Source organism: Triturus cristatus, chromosome 9 (assembly GCF_964204655.1).
Source record: "Triturus cristatus chromosome 9, aTriCri1.1, whole genome shotgun sequence".
In the NCBI taxonomy this organism is placed as follows: Eukaryota; Metazoa; Chordata; class Amphibia; order Caudata; family Salamandridae; genus Triturus; species Triturus cristatus.
The window spans coordinates 687,047,167-687,070,763 of record NC_140592.1 but is presented as its reverse complement, the minus strand read 5'-3'; the positions used below and the strand labels follow the sequence as shown (position 1 = coordinate 687,070,763).

General features: G+C 43.4%; 2 protein-coding genes across 3 annotated transcripts in view; one reads left to right on the top strand and one right to left on the bottom strand.

Moving 5' to 3' along the window:
• The window catches only part of MIA (MIA SH3 domain containing), a 177,755-nt gene that overhangs the window by 149,964 nt on the left and 4,194 nt on the right, over positions 1–23,597 (bottom strand). The window contains exon 1 of one of the 2 annotated variants that reach the window (XM_085625778.1): positions 16,210–16,374. The exons of the other annotated variant lie outside the window; for it this stretch is intronic. Coding sequence (XP_085481904.1) covers positions 16,210–16,339 — 130 coding nt within the window. The 5' untranslated portion in view covers positions 16,340–16,374. Of the gene's footprint in view, positions 1–16,209; positions 16,375–23,597 lie in introns of those variants that run through there. 2 annotated transcript variants of the gene reach the window in all.
• The window catches only part of ACTMAP (actin maturation protease), a 222,185-nt gene continuing 214,967 nt past the window's right edge, over positions 16,380–23,597 (top strand). Inside the window, exon 1 of the mRNA XM_085625776.1 lies at positions 16,380–16,518. The gene's annotated coding sequence lies outside the window, so the exon portion shown is untranslated. The remainder of the gene's footprint in view (positions 16,519–23,597) is intronic.

Here is a 23,597-nt window from a genome sequence, read left to right as displayed (position 1 = left end):
GTCAGCCTCTGCTCCATCTCCCTCTCAGGGTAGATCTCTTCTCGTAATTGCAGTGGCAGGTTCTACACCCCCACCTCCAGAGCCTGCACCTTCATGTCTGGAGATTGAACGAAGGAACCCGAGTAGTCTCTCTCTCCCACCGGATGTGGTGGATGTATTTTATTGGCCAGAAGACACTCCACCAAATCGGTCTATGCTGGGTGGTGGGCTAAATTTGTGAAATGGTGTGGAGAGAAATCAATTGTTCCCTTAAACGCCCATTTATCTGATGTTCTAAGTTTTTCCTCTTTCCCTGGCGCAACAGGGCTGCACTGTGGGAACTGTTAAAGGTTACTTATCTGCCTTGTCAGCTTTTCTTTGTTTGCCAGATTAACCCTCTCTGTTTAAATCTTCTTTAGTTATGAGATTCACTGATGGTCTCATTAATAGGTTTCCTCCCACTCCCTTTATTATGCCTCAGTGGGATTTGAATAACGTTCTTACATTTTTTATAGGTTTGCCCTTTGAACCTTTGCATAGTTTCCCTTTAAGGTTTCTCCCATTTTAAACTATATTTTTAGTGGCAGTCACTTCAGCTAGGAGGGTGACTGTATTGCAGGCTCTTAGTTCCAAGCCTTCTCTTACATCTTCTATGCTGATAAGATGGTTCTTAGGCCCAGAGCTGCTTTCCTGCCTAAGGTAGTCACTCCATTCCACTTGAGGCAGTCCATCACCATACCTACTTTCTACCCTCCCCCTCATCCTACTAAGGAGGAGAGACTTCATCATCTGGACCCCAAGAGGGCAGTGAGCTTCTACCTGGACAGAAGCGAGGACTTCAGGCTGGATGATCAACTCTTCATTGGATATGTGGGCAAGATGAAGGGTAAGGCTGTCCACAAAAGAACGCTGTCAAGGTGAATAATCCTGTGCATCAAGATCTGCTACACCTTGGGCAAGAAGGAGGCATCTGAAGGTATTCGTGCTCATTCTCCCAGAGCTAAGTCTTCTTCTTCAGTTTTGGCTAGAGGTGTCCCCGTGGTTGACATCTGCAAAGCGGCAACTTGGGCATCCCCCTACACTTCTGAAAAGCACTATTGCTTGGGTTCGGAAGTGAGGAGGGACAGCCATTTGGCTTGTTCTGTGTTGCAGGATTTTTTGGTATAAGCAGGCAGGCACTCCCCTCCGAGTGCGGGACTGCTTGGAGTTTCAATGCAAAAGGTGAGGAATCCACAGGCAGATGTATCCTTATTACTTACCTGCGGTAACCCTTTTTCTGGTGCATACAATATCTGCCTGTGGCTTCCTCACTGACCTGCCCGCCTCCCCGTTGCCTGTCTGCTTCTACCAAAAATGTATTAATTAATGTTTTATGTAGTTGTTTTGCTTAAATCATGAGGTTAATTGGATTTGGGAAATATCTATAATGTAGCATTTCCATATTTGGTTGTATTTTTGAATACTCTGTATACTTGTGGGAAGGTTATTAATTCATACAAAAAATTATAACAAAGCTGTTCCTAAAGGTGGGTGAGACAGACCATGTAGTGTTCAAGGGAGGTTTATAATTTTGGATATTGTGGCCCTCACACAACCATCAGGATGTCGTGAATCACGTACCCCTCAGGATGTATCGTGTCATCATCGGGCTGCTCCTGCGTCGAGTCGGCTGGTGCAATACCCGACGGGCTCTTGTTTAGGGAGCACTCTTGTGGAGATCTTTTTATCCAATGCAGCCGCTGGGTGAGGTGGGAGTGTGGGGTTCTTTAGTGATGTAGATGAAAGACAATAATTTTTAAAATAGGGTGCGGAGTGCTTTTCTCAATCAATTTATTAGGAAGCCTCCTCGCCTAATTAAAAACTGTGAGGTTGAGTGTTGGTAACTTAGAGTGATGGGCTAGGTTATCTACACTGCCTTATTGGGGTCGACATGTTTCAATTCTGCAATTGCGTCTCACCCTAAGGAATTGTCCTATAGGTAAGTTGTCTCTCAAACTCCGTGGATGATGACTGGAGTAGAGTAACAGGCTGTTACGGTCTGTTGGTTTTTTGTACAACGTTGTTGACAGCGTACCTCTATGCAGATTGATGTTTAAGTCTAGAAAAGGTATAGTGTTTTTGGACACCGTATGGGAAAATTTGAGATGTGGGTCAAGGGTGTTATTCCAACCACAAAACTCAATGCAAGCTGACATCTCTCCTTTCCATAATATTAAGATGTCGTCTATAAACCTCTTCCAAAGGTATATGTCAGCATCAAATGGATTTGAGTCATGAAAAATATGGCGAGTTTCAAAATCAGACATGTACAGACACGCTAGACTTGGCGCAAATGTACTGCCCATACAAGTACCTTGTGTTTGTTGGTAAATCTGGCCTTTGAATTCAAAGAAATTTTCTGTCAGGGCTAAAGTTGCGCAATCCATGACAAAACTAATGGGGGTATTATGTTTCCAAAGTTCGTGGTTCAGGACGCTTTCTACCACATCAAGAGTAGCCCTCTGGGGTATATTGGTATATAAGGCCTGTACATCTAAGGTCACTAGGAGTGTGATCTCATCCGCAGGGGGCAGCCCAATTAGGAGTCTGAGCAAGTCTGAAGTGTCTTGTATGTAAGATGCGGTCTTTTTTACAAGTGGTTGAAGAAAATAGTCACAAAATTGTGACAGGGGTTCGAGAACGGAATCAATGCCCGATACAATTGGCCTTCCAGGAACAGGCGTTTGATTCGGATAACACCCTCGTATATGGGGTAATTTTGGAATAACAATAGAAGAGAATAAATGATAAACTCAAACAAGTTAAAAGTTTATTTCAAACTAAAACGAACATCTTTAGATAATAAAGTGACATGGGGGTTTTACGAAACTGGGAGGCTGATACAAACCATAGCATCCGTGTGCTCCTTAGTATTAATACTTATGACTCTTAACCTGTGTCAGTTGAGCTTGCCATATGTTGTTTGAAAGAGATTAGGGGCTATATTAATCTTGAGCCTTGTAACCTTTACCATTTTATGATCTCTTAAGATGACAACATTATTCCATTTTTGGCTTTACAAATAAGAGAAGGGGTTTACATAACCCTGGAGTCCTATGGTTTTAACCATTTTCGATCCACTAGCTCTCTCACTATATGATTACAGAACGCGAGGAACTCCTTGTGTAGCCTACCAGGAACTGCAGTGTACTATCCTATGGAGTTCTTAGGGTAAGTCCACCAATAAGTTCTACTAACATTTTTTAAAATATGTATTTTATCACCTGTCAGAGTGATCACTTCACGTGGCTCATGTTCACTACATATATAATTTTTCATCACGAATAGAGTGCACCATCACCCTAGCTGCACTCAATAGCTCACGAGACACATCATGTAAATAAACAGTGATTGTTTACACGCATTCTATAACCACCATGGTCTTCCTCTTCTTCCACAGGTAGAGCGAGCTGCAGGTAAAATACCAGCTAAATTTTGAGAATGCTCACTGTTATTTAGGATACACAGTGCAGATTCAAATGTAGATAGAATAATTTGTTTGGTCCTGAAGAATCGCCAGAGTATTCCTCTATTAGAGCGAGAAACATGTCGACCCCAATAAGGCAGTGTAGATAACCTAGCCCATCACTCTAAGTTACCAACACTCAACCTCACAGTTTTTAATTAGGCGAGGAGGCTTCCTAATAAATTGATTGAGAAAAGCACTCCGCACCCTATTTTAATAATTATTGTCTTTCATCTACATAACTAAAGAACCCCACACTCCCACCTCACCCAGCGGCTGCATTGGATAAAAAGATCTCCAAAAGAGTGCTCCCTAAACAAGAGCCCGTAGGGTATTGCACCAGCCGACTCGACGCAGGAGCAGCCCGATGATGACACGACACATCCTGAGGGGTACGTGATTCACGATATCCTGATGGTTGTGTGAGGGCCACAATATCCAAAATTATAAACCTCCCTTGAACACTACATGGTCTGTCTCACCCACCTTTAGGAACAGCTTTGTTATAATTTTTTGTATACTTTAGGGCACACTCAGCTGGACCTCCCTCGTAAAGCCCATTACGCCCCCCCTGTTCGTTCTTGATATATAAGGTTATTAATTCACCCATTTTTCCTCAAAGGCACAGAAAAAATGGGTGAAACTGATGTCAGCATGCTGACGAGGTCTTCTTGTGGCTCTGATGATGTTGCGTGCAGAGCCATTCCATTGTGACGTCGACGTGGAAGAGCTGAGAAGAAAAGTTTCCTTGGAATAATGCTCATTGTGATCATTCAAAAGGTGAGAAATCCACAGGCAGATACTGTATCCACTAGAAAAAGTGTTACCGAAGGTAAGTTACTTGTTCTTTAGTTTTAATAAAAAGGCTAGTTTACAAATGGGTTGACATTCCCAATTTCAATTGAAATGCAAATTAGCTTGAATCCTTTCATTAACATTTAGATTTTCTTCAATTTTTGATTTCCCTCACCATGAATCCTAATGCTAGCCTTTACCATAATCCTTACTCAAGTTTTATCCTGAAACCTAAATCTCTCAATAACCTTAATCATGCGTCAATCCTCAATCCCATATTTTATCTAAAACCTACAACACTCATTCAAAAACCCACTGCAACAATAATCGTATCCTTTGCCTAAGACTCACATCTATACTACTACTGATTAGAACCCTAAAAATAACACTAACCCCGTCTACCTTGTCCCAAAGTTATCTCTTGTTTCACATTTTTCCATTCATTTGGTTAGAACTATATGAAAGTCAAAGAAATTAGTTGAACAACACTCTGATCACCAAGTTGCCCATTTGATTTGGTTGAAATTGGCTTAAACTTAAGGCATATCAAATGCTAAAGTAATGTATGCTTTTGTCATCCTTTAAGTTTGGAAAGGTATGAAGTGCCTAACCATCACTGTAATTCATCATGTAAATTTGAAATCAAGCACATTTTCTTTTAGGATTATGTATATTCCTGACCCGTGCTGTATTTGAGATTGACACAATTTAGACCACTTTAGAATATGACTTTATTGCATCAATGTTCGTTTTTAAAATGTTCATCATATTCTACTTTGTTCTGCAAATTTTCAAAATTCTGAATACAAAAATATACTGGCAAGCTTGTACATGGTTTTAGGTGACCTGTGTGTTAGTGCCTTCCTCTTCACTTTGAATTAGCTACACGGTTATTACTTGGGTGTGGGTACCTCATTAGGTGGCAAAGTCTGGATTTTTCACTGAAGGCACGGGTTTTAAGTTACTGGCTTGGTTACCCTGTGCCACCCTTTTACTGCTCTCTTTGGTTCAAAACAGGGCAGGTATTTTTCCTGGTTATGTTGCTTCCAGTACAGTACTCAACAGTGTTGGAAGACCATACCATGTACAACTTTCAGCATGTGCAAACCTGGCTGGTCTATGACTGCATGTAAACAGGGAATCTAAAATATTCTAGTCGTAAAGGTCCCAGCAGAGCTAGACTGGCAATATCTTGAAATACAGCCCGCAATAAGCCTGGGCAAAATATCCGCATTGCCAGAGTAATCGTGCATAATTCCTAGCATTTTGCATTACTCGAAATTACATCATTATGCCACCAACACATAATTTCATTTTTGCCTGGGTAAAATTACCCTCTCGCAAGCACCTGAACAACATGAATGAACAGAACCATTTCCGCACATGTGATTTGGTGCTATTTCCAGACTAAAATATAGCACCAAATGCCAGATTTGCATTTCACTCAGTTTTTCTGATATTTGTTGTGATTGAAAATTATGCGTATTTGGCACATCCCTACTTTCTAGATCAGCGTTTTCCCAAAGTCAGTCCTAGAGGACCATATCAAATAGGGTAACTACAAGTTTATAGGGAACTATGGGGTAATTTTTTCTCCTTTGAATTCAAAGGAGCAAGCTAAGCAGGTCACTTGGGCTGTGGAATGTTAAGCCGCCTCGAGAGGCTCAGAAACATCAAGCAAGGCCCTGCTATTAAATACAGCCAGTAATTCATAGAATAGATGAGGTCTTCAACCTTCTTCTTGGAAGCCCCACCTGAAGCAAATGCTTTCATGTGCAGACCCTCTTCAAAACTTTACAATCAGAAAGGTAGTGGGAAAGGAGGAACTGAGGCTTAATACATTACATTAGGGATGCAAAAAAGGGAGGTAATCTGTAAAAATCAGTGTTTTTCAACTTTGAAATATAAACGCAAAGCAAAAAAGTGTATAGGAGGTGTGTCCTTGTTTGGAGGGGGGCGAGTCCAAGGAAGACAATACCTGCAAAAAGATGCTGAAATGAAATGCAGGTATGATGCTCATTCCATCATAGATTTCAATAACCATAATCTCTTTGCACTCATTAAGAATAAGTCAAGCATTGCAATTACGTGCACACATTACCAGTAATAAGGTATGGCAACCCTGCATAATCAACCATAAAACATGACATCCCCTTCTGAAATTATAAGTAACCAGGTAGTGCAATAAGGGGCTTGATTTATCAGTAATAAACATTGTAGCCTACCAGGAATAAGAATTACTATCAGCATTAACACCCCTTTAAATAAAGGTTTATCCTTGGTATCTTTATATAAAGCATTGAATAATCTCATGTTACATACTTTTGTTAAAGAAACCACTGCCAAACTGCTATGAAGAACACTTTTCAATAAAGCATTTCAAGACCTCGGACAACCATCTTTAAATAAAGCATTTTCAACATGTTCTATTTTAGCAGCTTTTAGGCCACATTACCTGTAGCCACAAACGTGGCCCCTAGAGGGCAGTGCACTCCCAGCTATAGAGCACATGCTCCAGTGTGGGGAGTATTTGAACTAAATAGAAAATCTCAGTTGGGTCCTTTTCAATGAGACCCTTCAAACTTATGAGTCAGTACTTTCATTAAAAAGTCCTTGGGGAAGCTGCTGCCCTACTGCAGACCCCCACCTAATACACATATCCCCCTCTTGGGTACATCGGTGGTGCAGTGCCCCTGACATCGTAGGGCCACCACATATGCCAATACTTTTGGTTTGCGCACGCCCAGCAGGGCATTACGAGGTGTGCCCGTGCGTAGCTCGTGAATTTTTTTATGAATAGCTCCAGCCGCTTGTTACTGCTGTGCCGCATGGTGTTTCCAGGCAGATATCTCGTACGTCGACTCTCCCCACCTTTAGCACGTCCAGGCTATTTACATGTAATTGTAAATCCATTTGCACCATCCCCAGGGGGACATGCCACACAGTTCAAGACCTCTGCTGTAGACCAAAGGGAAGTGAAACAGCACTCTTCCCCGTAGGTGTATAATGGAGTGTAGATAAACAAAAGACACTCCTAACAGCGGCTGACCAAAGGTTCAGCACCTCAATCCCTATCTGCAAACATTAAGTCCTGTGCATCCACTTCCGCAACCTGCCGCCATTGAGCTCCACTGGAATCCAGAAAAAGCCAATTCTTTGAAAATGGAATGTGCACCAGGAAGGGAGTCAAAACCATATAAGCAAGTCCATCAATTTTCTTTATTGGTCATAGCAGCAAAAAAATGGCATCAGCCAACGCGTTTCGTTCCTTTGAGGGAACTTTATCAGGGCTTCAAGTATCTAGTGGTATATTCAAAACTTTCTTTGTAGAACTGAGATCAACGTGGAGCCAGCCGAGATAGTGCCCCACAATAAGGGTCAAAGATATCTGATCCAACCTTGTAATCTGGATGTACGGATTCCCGACATGCGGCAAATGCGCCCATGTCAGGAATCAGTAAATCCAGATTAAAAGGTTGGATCAGATACGTTTGACCCTTTTTTTGGGCACTATCTCGGCTTCCTCTACATTGATCTCAGTTATACAAAGAAAGTTTTGAATATAGCACTAGATACTTGAAGCCCTGATGAAGTTCCCTCAAAGGAACGAAACGCGTTGGCTGATGCCATGTTTTTTACTGTTATGACCAATAAAGAAAATTGATGGACTTACTCATATGGTTTTGACTCCACTCCTGGTGCACCTTCCATTTTCAAAGTAAAGGAGTGTCACTACAGACAAGACCGTAAACCAATTTACCTATGAGCGTGCACTAACCTTATGAGGTCTACCCCTGGTCAATATTCGATGCTGCAGAGTCCCCTCTGCGCCAGGCTACCTATGCCTAGTTACTGGGCTGTACACAACTGAAGTCTTACACATGTAGCCCTTGCTTGTGTGAACACGTGGTCACATGCAACCAGCCAAGCACCCCTTACCTTGCAGTGCCCTTGGCTCATAAAATGGTCAGTGGCTGTAATCAGGTGCAGTTCATTTACCAAAAGGTTACGGAGGGTATCACCAGTTGCGAGACTCGCCCACAGTAAGGTCAAAACCAGGTGATCATAAAGCGAAACATCTGGGCAGATTTGATTGGCAGAACCAATCGCCTTACAATCACATTTAGAGAGCATTTCGTCCCAACCCCTTACACCATGCTCTGCTCCCATCCATCTGCCATCATTTATATCCTCCATGAGTGCAGACAAAAGGTAGCGCTGCTTTCCATGGATGCTCTTGGCAGCCTGATGCGGGAGCAGGCACATTTACTCCAATCATATCACTGTAAATGAGGTGTGCAAGACAGGCTGGAAACGCAACAAATGAAGGCCAGCTTCCAGACTACCTTTCAAACACGGAAGTATTGATCTACAATCAGCCACTCCCCATAACTTGTAGCTCCTCTAACTGCTGATGGTTGTGCGCCCCCTGAAAATAACACCCCAGTTTGAAGACATCTGGAGTAGATGGATGCCTTCTTAGAACATTGGAAAGGCGCATGCACTGTGTTTCATCAGTCATCTACTGCCCAGTGAACAAAACTGTGTGTTGGGAAACATCCTCTAGTACGAACCTGGAATCACGCTGTGCCTTTACAGCGTCAGCAATAGAACAAACTTGTCATTATCACGCATTTGTTTAGCACACAAATCATTACAATGACTTTCTTAAAGGGGGGGCATTGGTAGAGCGGTGTTGGATTTAAAGTCAATCACCTTCCCTACTGTTGCTAAGACTGGAGATGGAATAGTAAATGATACTAAGCACAAATATAGGGTTGTACCTCAGCGCAAGATGGGCGGATATTTCATTGCAAGTGCAGACATTTTCAGCAGGGTTAGGAATCTTTTCAACCTGCAATTTTGTGCTTTTCCAGGACGAAATGTCACCTGTTTGTGCACATTGATAGCAAACAATTAACCCCTTGCATGCCCGCCCCTTTCCCCGCCCAGTGCCGCGCCTTGCATTAGCGGGCGGAGTTCATGACGAGCTGGACTCGTCATGGGCACAGCGCCACCGCAGCCCATGACGAGTCCAGCTCGTCATGGGCACTGAAGGGGTTAAAGAGAGACCATTGGTAATACAGAACCCCTTTCAAAGTGGCCATTTTTATTCCACTTCTTAACATTGAGCAGTCTCTGATCTGAGTTGAAACAGTTAATTAGGCAGATGTTGGGGAAAAGGGAGCCACAAATCTTTAGTTCTATAAACAAGCCAGCTGAGAGAGAAGGGCTGATGGGAACGCTAGTCTCTCCTGTGTGATACGGTTTTGACAGCATGTCGCCACCAAACGGGCTGCATGGAATGTGCCCGAATGCATTTTGGCATGAATCGCGAGTGTAAGGACATACAGCGATGGGACACAAGATTGTAAATCAAACTCCTCTCCATGGTTTGTGATGGTGTATGTAGCAATAGGGGCCCTAAACTAATAAAATGAATTTGCTTACATTCCTACACCATAACCGTTGCCTGTTTAGGTCTCGGCTGCGAAGGCTGCGCTTGCGCAGTCTCGCTCCGAGATTTAATGTTTTCAGAAGAGGGGCTTGAACCCGCCCCTCTTCTTCCCTCTTCTCCATTGGCTGGCCTCTTAAATGCTGGTCAGCCATTGGAGAAGAGCTTTGTCTCTCCAAAGAAGCCCCGTCTTTTTCGGATTCGGGGGCGTGTTTTTTACTTTCTTTCTCTCCTCTGGAATGTAAACATTCCAGCCAATGGCAAGAGGAGAGAAAGAAAAACACGCCCCCGAATCCGAAAACGCCGCTGCGTTTCTCCGAGGCATTTCTGCTTGACCTCAGAGAAAGGCGGTGGTGTCTCCGTATGTTCTTGCTACACCACTAACTGGATTGCCGCGTTCAATGTAGCTGACGCCATTTTAGTCTGCTTTCTATGTCATCTCTAGGCACTAAAGCGGCCATTATGCAAGTAATTATTTTTAATATTGAACTTTGGTGAAAGGCGAGCAAGAGCACGAGGAATTACAGAACGATTCTAAAATTGTAAATAAGAAAAGTAAGCAGTATCATTGCCTATTGGTTTATTGAGCATTGCTACGCATACAATTGGTATTCATCCTAAAAGTGTAAAACCCACAAGCAAATCAACTATGTCATATAACGTATGTTTATCAAGAACATGTCAATTGTGAACCTTGGCTTAAAAAAATGGTATTCTATGGCGGATGAGGTTTTAACTTTTCACACTCCTCGTTCGTGTAGACGGAGGTTTTCTTTAGTACTCTTTCCGTGTCATTCATACTATGGTTCCTCTAATTTGCCATGCGGGTTGCCGACGTACTAACCCTCGCCTCGCGCTTCCTTCTCTCGATGCATATTTAGTCACGTGATGAGGGTTGTGCAGACTTCTTCCGGGTGGTGGTGTGAGTTGGGGAGCCCAGAAGCGGTGGGGTTCGGTAGGTTTGGGGGTCCTAGCACAGCGTCATGGCGGCGGGCAACAGCAACTGGTTGTCGGGAGTAAACGTGGTGCTGGTTATGGCGTATGGTAGTTTGGTAAGGAAAGAACAAAATAGTGGGGGTATTGCAATGCTTGAAAGTTCTTTTCAGAGGAAGAGTGGGTTTTGTAGGTGGATGCACAACATTGTAAAGGCGTTAATGTGTGAGGGAGGGTTTCTCTTCTAGAGATGAGTGTGTCATTAAATTGGGGAATAGTGGTATGAGGTGGTAATGAAGTCAAGTATGTATAGTTTGAGAAATGTGATTGTAAAGGTTAAGGAGTATGAACAGGATTAAGGGATTACCTAGCATGTTATCTGTGCTCAATCAGAGAAAGAGCAGCGCAATGTTGAGCTTTTGTACTTCTTGTAATGGAATGAACACGGTGAGGTGTATTCTCTGTCCTGCAGGAGACGATCAGTAAGGCTGCTGCTTTGTGAGCCGTTGTCATTTGTAACCCCACCGTTTAAATTATTGCTTTTTAGTCTAAATCACTTTTCATTCCTTTTTGAAACATGATATTAATAGCTAAACTGCAAGTCTCATAATATTGTGCTAGGACACCCGCGAAAATATAATGAACATGAGGAGGGGCGTTCCTGCCCTGCAGGAGGCGGCCAGTAGTAATCAAAGCATGTCATGTGTAACTCCATTTATTTCTTGCTTTTTAGCCTACATTACTTTGCCTGCTTTTTTCACAAATTATAGTTATTATTGAAACTGCAAGTCCCATAATAATAGTGTACTAGGACACCCACGAAACATTGTTTGGGGCTGCACTGCATTGTGTGGCCGATTAATGCTGTCAGATGTCCATGTAAATGTACAATTGTCGTATGTGTGAATGAGAGGGCTTGAGACTCATATCGATGCTTCACCACTAGCATGGCAACGGTACTTTAAAAGTGATGACTAGCCTACCTATTGGAGTTATAAAATCGTGATTACCCCCTCTCCCCCGTCTAAACAAAACCCCTAACTGCTAATTAAGTACATTTGGTTACGCTACATATTTCTGTGTGGAGGAGTTCAAGTGACACTCCATATTTATGAGTGTTAAGAGAGTGTTTTTGTCAGTTAAATTAGTGCCTTATTAGCTATTTACATTTTAGAAAGTGAGCTAATACTACTGCATTTTTTTTTTTATAAATAAAGTTACACATTTTTGCGAGGTAACTCTTAATCAGCCCTTCCTTTGCCAGTTGGTCATTAGAATTATTTTAAAAGTAGATCTACTGTTGTTCCTGCTTGATCTGTAGTGTGTTGAAAGCATGCAACGTTTCATTCACATGAATGAGGCTTGATGACGAGTGCATTGGTAATTATCAATCCCCTGCGCAAATACGATTTACACGGGTCAAAATGACAAGTTCGTCGGAGTTTACAACGCCCAGAAATTACAGAGTGCAATAATGTCCACATCCCTGGGAAAGATTGTCGAAATTTACTTGTCGCTGTAAATGCCTGGAAAATACGAGGCAAGCTGGTTTTTGGTGCGGAAACCCAAGTTTCAGGTGCATGTTCCAACTTGCTACGCATTCTCAGGAATGTTTTTCCTTTATTCCTACTACATGTGTGCAAAACCATAGCCCTTGTCCTGATTCCAACTTGCCTCAGCTATAGTGATTCCATCTACTGAGGCCTCCCAGGTTTCCTCCTACGTCGCCTGCAGGTCGTACAGAACTCTGCAGCCAGGCTTAATCATCTTCCCTCCTGTGCATCTTTCTCAACATCTGAGAGATGTACACTGGCCTCCAGTGACAAAGCGCTGCCATTTCAAGGCCCTCTTTTTGATTCTTCAGGCATTCTACGAATCTGGGTCCACCTATCTTAAGGTTATGTCCTGCTCCCCCTCCCAGAACATCTTTGGCCTTTCTGGTCAAAGACTCTGACTATATTTATTAAAAACAAAACAGTGATGGTGGGGGTTCGGCGGAAGGAGGGACTTGTTTAACAGCAGCTACATTTTCTGTTCTAACGTGCCTATACGGGCCTTTGTGCGCCGAAATGTTATCTTTACCGCACAGAGTCAGCCGTTTATGCGTAGGTTTCACTATTAACAGTTCAGCGGCACAGTATGTGGGTTCCACTGTGAAGGGAATCCTGCCTTAAATTAAGCCCCGCCTCCCCATTGGATACCAGGAGCGCGGCTGGGTGCTGATTATAAAATCCCATTCCACATATAGCGCTATGACAGCCTGTCAGTAAGCACTCTGTATGGGGTGAAGTACACCCTACTGCACGTAATGAAAACACTGCAAGGCACTGCGGGGCTCCATAACCGAGTAGGGTCATAGGACAGACACTGTATGACTACGCACGATGGGGGTACTTTGCTTCTCATTATAGATAGTCGTGTGATGAGCTCCGATCCTTTCCCTACATTTCTACATTTGCAGGGACATTTAAACCCACGAGCTGTTTCTGTGTATAAAAACATCTGGGAGTCAGCTACACAGAAACCAGGTACTGGGCATATTTTTGTCAATGGTTTTTACATCTGGAGTCCAGAGTGTGCAGAGGGGGAGGGGTGTTGGAGGGGGGTTGAGGGTAATGATCACAGGGCACGGAGTTAATAACGCGGCTGTTGGTACAGGCCGCTAATTAATTTGTTACACACGTCACCCTCCTCCCCCCAGTCTGATGAACTCCACCGCCTCCCTCCTAATTCAGATACTCTCTGGCCCCAGAGCTGGAGCGCCGATGTCCCCCCCAATGTTTCGTAGAGCTTGAGCAGTGTGTGCGTGATGCATACGTGTGCGTACCGTTGGGGTGCGTGTCTGTGTATATGCAGGTTTGTGTATACACGAAAAATCTGCAAAGAGAGAATTATCGAGCGTTTTACCAAAAAAAGAGGGGGCATATTATCAAGCATTCGGATGTAGTCATCGGATTCATGGCTGCTCAATCTGACGCATAAAGGCAGAGTGATTTCACAAATGCCCGCCACTGCCTGCCAGTTGTACATTTTGAACTCAGACTGCATATTGGCATCAGATGTTTGCTACCAAATCCAAACCATATGTCTTCGGACAAATACACATTCGGGTCTTGGGCAGTTCCAAAATGGGCTCTTTCTGGACATTTTTAGTTCAAGGGAGTGTCCATACTAATTTGAGAGTGATTAAGCTATTGAAATTGTAAATAACAATGCAGTTTCTTTAAATGTTTTAAAAACATAAACAAAAATAATGTCATGAGCAATGCCAATAGCTCTAACTTTAACAATGCCGAAACCGTTGCAATGTAAATGCTTGTTTTCAAGAGGCACTCGGGATTGTATGACAATCATGCATGCATTTTGCATGCGTGCCATTTCAATGCCGGCATTGGAAGGAATGTGTTTTTACGACATGTTCCTTTTGCGCAAAAGTTGTTACAACAACTTGTCTTAGGGGCTGCTGGACTTTGGATTAGTATCATTCAATTTAGATAAGATCAACAACGTAGAACAACGTCTCGCGCTCCGAGTTCTCAGGCAAGGGCAGTTAGCCTGAGAACTCCGGGCACGAGACGCTGGGGATCCAAAGAAGCACAATTTGCTCCTGGTTCTACGTTGTTGATCTTATCGAAACTGAATGAAAGCTGCACTGGCTTCTTACATTCCCACCTGAATTTTGAGTTTTCCAGACTGTGAGGAGGAGGATTGTTCCCATAAAACTTCTGAATCCCATTAATGGCTCTTGACGATAAGACACTTGGGTCTAACATACCTGGTTATTGAGGTCATCAACAGAGATTGACCCAGAGGCTTGCTGTTTCTCCATTCTCCTGAGATAATTCCATCTATAAGGCTATACACATTCAATCTATAGTCCTGATGAAGACCCAACAGTGAAGTCATTAAAACACACACGTATTCAAGGGCTCAAAACATAGACGTTCATAAAAGAAGTGTGTAGTATCCTGCATATATATTGTATGGTGTTTTACCTCCCCTGCTCAGCCAGTGCCTGTGCTCTGACTCATTGGAATGTTGGAGTCTGATGATGCCTAGGAATGTTGGGACTGAGAGAGGCAGAGTGTCAGTTGGTCATGGGCTGAGAAGCTGACCGGCAGCTCCTGGTGGGGCTCTTATCTACCTAATGTCCTGAACCTTACTACTTGTTATCTTCATGAAATAAATCTTCCTGAATTACAACCTACCTGCGTGGACCCCCTCACTACATTTTATGGCGACAAGTTGGTGACGAACCTACAGCTACAAGCAGATCGTAGGTACCTGACAAGCAAGAGGACCTGGAGATGGCGTAGTCTTAAAGAAACTATAGTGGCTTCTACCATAATGTACAAAAGCGGAGGTATCCACAGGAAAGGAACATTTCCAATCACCATGAAGAACGATAACAAGCGAGAAACTACCATCAAAAAGAAAAGAAGACAACACAAGTAAGATGAAGCACTACGCCATACAGCCCCACCAGTGTCCTCACCATCGGACAACCCTAGCCCTGGCGTACTGTTGTCAACAATATTACCCATTTTGGACTTTGGTCTTATGTCCGCTGCTTGTTCTTTCCAGCACATCTACTTTACAGAGTTGCTGTACAACATGGATGGGAAGGACTTCTTCTTTCCACAATCTTCTACAGCAAGTGGTAGCGTTTGGCCATATTGCATATCTTCATGCTGTGCCGACAAGCTGTCTGGTTAGTGAATCTTGTGGACCTTTTTTTTTTTGTGAACTGCACTCTCAACGCTTGTGTGGCATTCACTTTCCTTCACATACAAGATCACTGAAGTACCGGTATACGGAGGGCACTGTGTTATCTGTCTTTCACTCACATGGTTGTGATTTGCTTGTTATTTTTTTGGTTCTCCTCCATTTTTGCGCATGGCTTCAACAGAGAGTTCTGTGACTTAACTCTATTTTAGAGTCACGTTGTGCCACTTAGCATCTGACACCCCTCAAGGTCACGCTGCGTGAAGCAGTAGGTAGCATTGGAGCATTGAATCTATCAGCTGAGGAGCACTCGTGACACTCGCGCTTGGGGAGTGCTTTGAAAACATTTGCTGCGTCAACATGTGCTGTTTTAGCATTCTACAACACGGCTAGCTTTTACATGACACTTCAAGTTTGTGTACCAGCTAAATTCTAAAGAAATTAATCCACAATGTGCTCGTTTGGAACCAAGAGAGATCTGTGTCTGCACTCCATCTTAGAGCCTCCCAGTGCCTCTGTGCAGCTGACACTCGTCAAAGTCGCGCTGCGTGAAGAAAATACGGCAGCGTTAGACCAGTCAAGCTGTTCAGCTAAGAAGCGCTTGTGACACTCGCGCATGGCGTGTGGTTTGAAAATAATTGCTGCGCGCTTTGTGTAGTTACAGTATAGATGCCATTGACTATTGCCGCATGTTTAAATTTAACACTGTGGTATGGTCCTGTTGTGTTTTTCTTTTTTCAGTCACCATTAACAGTTACGAAACTTCAGTTGTGCCGGTTTAACAGTTTCTATTTTTAAGGACGTGCGCGCCCCTCACCTTTTGTTTGGATTCGCTCGCTGAACCATTGCAACCCCTGTGACGTTTTCTTAGGAATGCTGCTGCCTGACGTCTGCCTGCACCACCGTGCCTTGAGCCACCCTGTTCTGCACATTTTACGTGCCGCCATTTTTTTTTAAGGTGTTCATGTATCTCTGCCTAGCTAATCCGGAAGCAGGCAGTGCTTTCGACAGAATGCAGTCTCTGGAGGTGTTTGGTACTTATCAGCCTGTCACTATTTTTTCTAGCTGCATTCCCTACTCTCTGTAGTGGTTGTCATGAATTCTTGGATGGCCACCCTTATTTGTGGTATGTACATTGTTTCCACGTGGTAGCCAACCTCCTGTTTTCATGCACATTTTCAGCTATCTGTGATTTAGAGTGCTTTTAATCACCGTCAGTTCGTTTATTTTGCTTCTAAGCTTGTCTGTTTTGCGCACCCCTGCGTATTACACAGGACTATTTTGACACGCACACATTTATCTTGGACGTACACTAAGCGGAAATGTGATACAGTTATATAGCTAATTGTATCAAGTGCCAAATATTACATTTATGCTTTTTCATAAGGGTTTCTTTTGGTTTTGCCCCTGGGTTTGGGTCTTGCCACACTTCCCCACTACACTCTTGCCTACATGGGTTACATTTTTTGTGATCATGTACTTTGGGCACTCATCTACAGGGGCTCATTGTGCATTTTTCTTGTGTACCATTTTACACTTTACTTCCCTATAAAGGGCACTCAAGGTTGATTTTCACTTATGCTCACACCACATTTACACCTTTTCATTACACTTTACGTTTCCCTACACAGGGAAGGAAATGGGTACTAGCCCCATATACACTTGCCTACATAGGCCACTCACGTTTTTCACCATTACACAGGGCACCGTTACATGGGTTATAGTCCAATCTACACTCACATCGCTTCCCTCACACAGGGTGCATCTTATGGGTCTTTGTCTCATTATTATTCTACAAGTGACCTCTACATGAGGGTTGTCATTTAACGGCCTTTCACATTTTGGGTCTCAGTCCCATTTACATATTCACCCTTACACTGGGTACTATTTCATGGGTCTTTTACCCATTTACATTTACACAGTCACTCTACATAGGGCGTCATATGGGTTACAGTCCCATTCAGTGCTCCTCACACTCTTACGTAGGAGTAGAGGATGGTCATGGGTCTTAGTCCCATCAGCTGTTATTGTCTTTCTACATTGAGTCATATTGCTTTTTGTTCAACGCAATGTTACTCATAATTTATTTGAATTGCCTTTTTGAAAATTGGGAGAGGATTAGTTGCACATTTGTATTTATTTTCCTCTTCTCTGTTTTCACTTATGTCCAGCTTTCCTCGTGATGCCATACCTATTTTTCATCCTTGGTCTCTGGACTTACATTGCCTGTTGTCTTGCCTCGTCTCCAGCCGTTTCTCCTGTTATTGTTCATTCTTTTCCTTCCCTGTTCAGGAGGAGAGCTGCATTCCCTCCTCTCTGGGTCTGTGTGTAGGCTGGTGTCTGGTTTGTGTTGTGCCTGGTTCTTCCCTCCCTTCCTGCCTGGCCATTGGGTGCGTTCGGGGGTTTGTCCTTGGTGCGTCTATGTCTCTCTGTTCTCTGGTTGTTTTCTTCTTTTCCCTCTGCTTCCTACCCTTAGTTGATGGGTATGCGTCTTACCTTTTCGTTCTTATTCACTTTTTGCCTCTTTCACCTATCTCTGCTCTCTCTCCTGTTCGGTACTCCTGTGTTTCCGTATTCGTTTCTTTGTCAGAGTGTTTGGGTCTTTCCCACTTGTGTATTCTTGCTCTTTGCTGCTTCTTTGTATTCTCCTACCTTACTGTTCGCTCTGTCTTGCTCACACTTTTTCTTGACGTTCTCTCACTCAGTTGTTCCTTTCTTGCTATCTGTCCTTGGTTCACTCTTGTTATCTTTTATCGTATTTTGCATTGTTCTTCTGTTAGAAGGAAAAGTGATATATGTAGTATCCTGCATATATATTGTAAGGTGTTTTATATCCCCTGCTCAGCCAGTGCCTGTGCTCTGACTCATTGGAATGTTGGAGTCTGATGATGCCTCGGAATTTTGGGACTGAGAGAGGCAGAGTGTAAGTTGGTCATGGGCTGAGCAGCTGACAGGCAGCTCCTGGTGGGGCTCTTATCTACAACTTACCTACCTGATGTCCTGAACCTTACTACTTGTTATCTTTCTGAATTATAACCTGCCTGCGTGGACCTCCTCACTACAAAGTGTTATTGCCCAAATAGACCTAAACAATGAGGATGTAAAGTCAAAGGTCTCATTGGGGAATTTTTCATTATTAATTCAACGCTTTGCAATTCATATAGGTTCTATGTGTTGTCTTCGTCAGGTTTGTTTTTTGTATTGTGAAATACCACTTGAGTCTTTGTCACAAGTATTGTAATATAAAAAAAGTTTTTGTACTTCTAAATTGTTTATCACCAGTTTTTCAAGACATAGGATTTTCTTTGATATATCGATTAACACTTTTGAATTTAGTTTTGTCTGTATAATCAGTTGTGCCTTTGTTGAATCATTGATTGATGGTTCCATCTCTGTAAGGACATAAGAGTATTCTGTCATGGCAGAACCACTGCTAGTATACCATGTATCTGCAACAGTTAAGTGCTGTAGTGTCACATGGTCTGCATACTACGGTCATCCAGTGTTGGGCTCGAACAAACAACTTATTTTTCTTGTCACTAGAAGAGCTGCAATTCCTCCCTTAGCCTACAATGTGCATGGGCACAGACTCAACCCATTGTTTAATACTCACAAGTTGGGGGGACAGTGGAGCACAGAGCAATATGATGTGCATGCATCAACCATAAAGTTGCTTCCTCCCTAGCAGACAGATGAAGAAGGTAAGTGGGGGGAAATTTCTTTACACAGATTGGCCAACAACATCGTGCTAACAGAGGAGTGCAGCCACACACTAGTGTTTGTAAAGGTGTGTGGTGGTTACCAGGTAGTTGCCTTGCAGATGTCTGCTAGTGTAATGTAGCCTAGGAAAGCCCTGGTCACCCCTTTGAGTGTAGTGTGTGCTGTGAGAGGTACAGCAAGTATATGTTTAGCTCATGCTTGACAATCCACCAGTCAATGCCTACCTTGGAAAGGGGGTAAACTGAGGTTTAGCAAGAGCTACAAAGAGCTGGTTAGTTTTGGGAACAGCTGTCTTACTGATCTAGTACCAGAGCCCCACTTGACGACTCAGACGTGCAATGCCCTTTCCGTTACTGAACCTGGTGGTGAGAACAACACTGGCAGCGCAATAGTATGGCTAATGTGGAAAGGTGAAAGTAACTCGGGCCAGTTCCAAGGACCACCATGTCTTTGTGCCTCTGAATGAACGGTTTTTGAATAGTGAGTGCGTGTCACTTGCTGATGCATCTAAGTAAGGTTAGGGCTACTAAGAATGCCACCTTCTAGGAGAGAAACTTGAAGCGGCAAGAGTGGAAAGCTTCAAAAGCAGATGTCTGAACTACAAACATTTCCACACACGGGTTGGAGGTGTTCTTAAGGGTATTACTCTTTTCAGACCCTCTATGAATGCCACAGGGATTTTGAAGAGTAAGGAGTGCTCCCCTTTTACATGTATGCTGTAGCAGCAGCTCGGTAAAAATGCACGGAGGTATATGCAAGACCGGTCTTTAGCTTGTGTACAAACAGATCAGGTCTTGACCACTTACTCTGAAAGGGTCTAGATGGTCTGAAATGCAGTAATGGACAAATCCTCATCCATCATCAACATGTAGTAGGCCTACAAGCCTCATGGAATATGGCCAAACACTCATCAGAGAATGGGTGGCTGCTTCTACCACCACGCTTGCCAGTAGCGTCAACGCACTCAACTTTCCTTGTCTGGCATGAGATGGGGCGCTTACCTGCAGCTTGAGAAAAGGCACTTCCGTGCTGTATCTGCCACCAAAGAATGTCATGGGCCTAGCTAGGGATGTAGAATGGGTCACTGGGAAAAGCTTTAACTTCTACTCAGCACGTGGTGGAACTAACTCCACCATGACAAAGTACATTAAACTGTCCGGGGTCAACCTCTCAACCATTGGGAGGAACAGATTGATTAATTCAGTCTTGGAGCAGTATAAACTACAAATTTGCCTCCTATAGGACATGCATGTATACTTTATGGTGGCTTCTGTCCTCTAAATTAAAGTAGGATATGCAGGGTTTTAGATTAGCTGGGTATAGCACCAGAATGGGGTAGTCTATAGGGTCAACAATTGCTGCAGCAATCGTGCCTGTCCCTAAAACCTGGTCATAGGAGTTTCCTTCCGGCTAAGAGCAGGAGCGCACTAATCCACCAAGAGACTTCAACAATGGGAGAGAAGAGTCCGTCTTGGGGCCCTGTTAGTTTTGAAGATGATGACATCTTTGTCTTCTCCCCTTTGGAGGCACTTAAGGACAGCATCTCATTACTGGATATTGGTTTGGCCCTCTGGATACCAGATGGGCCTGCCTCGTGCTCCTCAATGCCAGGGTCCATTCTTCAATAGATAACCGGGGGGGGGGGGGGGGGGGGTTTGATAAATCAGCTGAAGTAATAAAAGTAGAGGCAGAACATACAGGAGTTCAGGACAGAGATTAAGGTTGCAAACAGCATACTGGTCTGCCCAGGGATATTTTGCATTGCACCATGGAAAGAACTGAGAGGAGAAATTGAAATGGTGTGCGACGCATCACCCACTTCCTGTATTTATTGTCTAGAGCAACCTCTGAAGGAACATAATGGGACTAGATCAATTTAAGGAAGAGAACGCAGGCACCAGGACACAGGTGAGGCAGTAAGTGGCGGTAGAGTGGTCTGTCAAGAACCGCTGAATAGACGTAGACACACAGTGATTGTTAACTCATCTGTGAAAGTAAGGAGACCTGAAAAAGGCATTAAGGATTGCTCCGGTCAGAGCAGTTGCTGGTAACGTTCAAATCAGATGGTAGAAAGAAAAAAAAAAAAGACAATCTAGGGTGTAGCCGCAACATATGCAGTGACTCAAGTTTTTCAAAGAAAACAAGCTGCAATGTTGAGTGCCCCCCCAGAGGGTAGGAGTATGTAGAGCATATGCATCTACAGCCATACATGCTAGACACAATGGTTCACATTGAACTAGTTTAAACTGACCCTGTGCCTTTAGATTATATATTGGAGCAGTATAAGACAATAATTTAGGATGCATTACTGACTTTGAACAAATTTGATATCAAATTCTACACTGGTTATGAACACGAGGGGGGGGGGGGGGGTCGGGTGTACACTAATCAAAGACCGATAAATAGAAATTTAGGTGGATTGCCTACTAATATGAGCATTCTTATCCAATTTAAGTTGGTAAAGTACTTTTCAATCATAGATCGCTGACAATCATACAGTTACATATCAATGTTTGAGCTTTTTTGGCATCCACAGCTGAAGATTAAAAAAAATGAAACTTGTTTAAAAAAATTAAATGCCTTGGCGTAGCAAGATGGCATGGGGGGGGCTGCAGAGAAACAAATTGTATGAAAAGATTGTTTCAGTAATTCATAAATTACAGTTAAATTGTGGGGAAGAGAGTGGGAGACTGCTATAAAGAAGATGCCGAGCAGATTGCATTGAAAGATGTAAATGAATTTTTTTTTTTTAAACGCAGAGTGTGTGGAAATTACCTGAAGGAACAAAGAGTACTCTACTGTTCAAGATGAACATGACCAGAGTTGTCATTTATAGAGATTAAAGGGAGATACACCCATCAGTATCAGGGGTAACTTGACAAGATGTAAAAGTAGAATAGTCTTGACAGACATGTTGATATTATTGGGTCTTGTCTATCGTGCCAGACTTCACAGGCATTTGGAATTAAGACTCCATTAATCTGTGTAGCTTTACCAAATCCATACTGGAACATGGTAACAAATGATTGGCCTGTGATGGTGTTGCCACATGAAAATTATTTTTAGTTCTCATTGGTTATCTCCAAGTGGTTTTATCATAGCAGCACCAATGCAGCCGCAACACGTTTTTTTATTAGACAGTTTTCAGCAGAAGGTTTCCTAAATGGGTTGTTTTGGATAACTGTCAAAGTTTCATCAAAAAGTAGGTAAGAATTTGGAGCACCATGGTACTTAGCACCTCACTGTACCTCCATAGAACCACAAACCACTGGGTTATTTAAGAGCAAAGCATACATTTAAAGGAAAATTACAGCTGGCAGTTCGTTTTTGCCATTTTGAAAATAGTATGTTAAAATTTGAACTTACCCCTTAACTCCAAATAGCATGTCATGAATATTTTGAGAATGGGATCTTAAGAATTGCAGGGAAGTGATCTAAGGCACGGTGAGAAAATGGGGGTTCTGTTGCAGTACCCCCCCCCATTTTTTGCCTGGCTTCTGTTGCAACTTTGACTGTAGAGTACGGAGTCCCCGCTGTCCTGGTTCCCAGTAGCAATGTTCTTTCCCTAAAACGTAGCCACAATTGGTACTTCTGCCCCCTTTAAGTCTCTAGTAATTGGTGCCTGGAGGCTGAAGAGAGTACCCTGGGACACCTTCAGTAGGACCCTCAAGCTGGTATGACCATGGGTGGTGCAAAATGACCAAGTCAACATGACACACTGCCTCTGTGCCATGCCAGCTAGCACTGCCCAAGATTTAGGTAAGTCGCCACCCTTAGGCAGGGTGCACTATCCCAGGTGTGAGCATATCTGCATGAGCAGGTATGCTCCTACAATATTAGAGTATATTCCGTAATATTGTAAGTGCCAGAGAAGCCAGAGTGTACTTGGGCTGGGAACTTAACAACTCTTAGTTCACAGCACTACAATGGCTTCACTGAACCCAGGAGGGTTTGGTTACAAACAGCTCCTTGCAATAAATCCACTGATGCCAGTGTGAGATTCATTAAAACCTGTACTCAACATACCGACACAGATGTGGGCACTACCAGACTTTAGGCAGCCAGCCACCACTAGACATGTTTCTGGACCACTGGGTAGAGAGCCCCTGCTCTCTGGGACCAGAAACAATGCAAACCTGGGCAGGTGTCACACTTTCTCCCCCAGGATGGGCCAATCCTCTAAGAGAGAAGCTTCAATGGCCTGTCCCCTTTGTAATTCAACCCCCAGCCTCTGCTGCTAGCTGCATATGGCAGCCCCTGGTTTACAACCCCACTTTGGACGAGAAAACTTAGGGATGGAGTTGGCAGAGGTGGGCACACCTATTCTAATGTGGGAGGAGGCGAGGTGAAGCACATCTTTTAGTCCCCACCATCTTGAAGATGGGGAGACCCTTCCAATCAGGGATAAGTCTATGTCCCCCTACACAGGAGAGTGGCATAATAGAGGGTGTAGTCAACACAGGTAAGATGCCCATTTGCCCTACC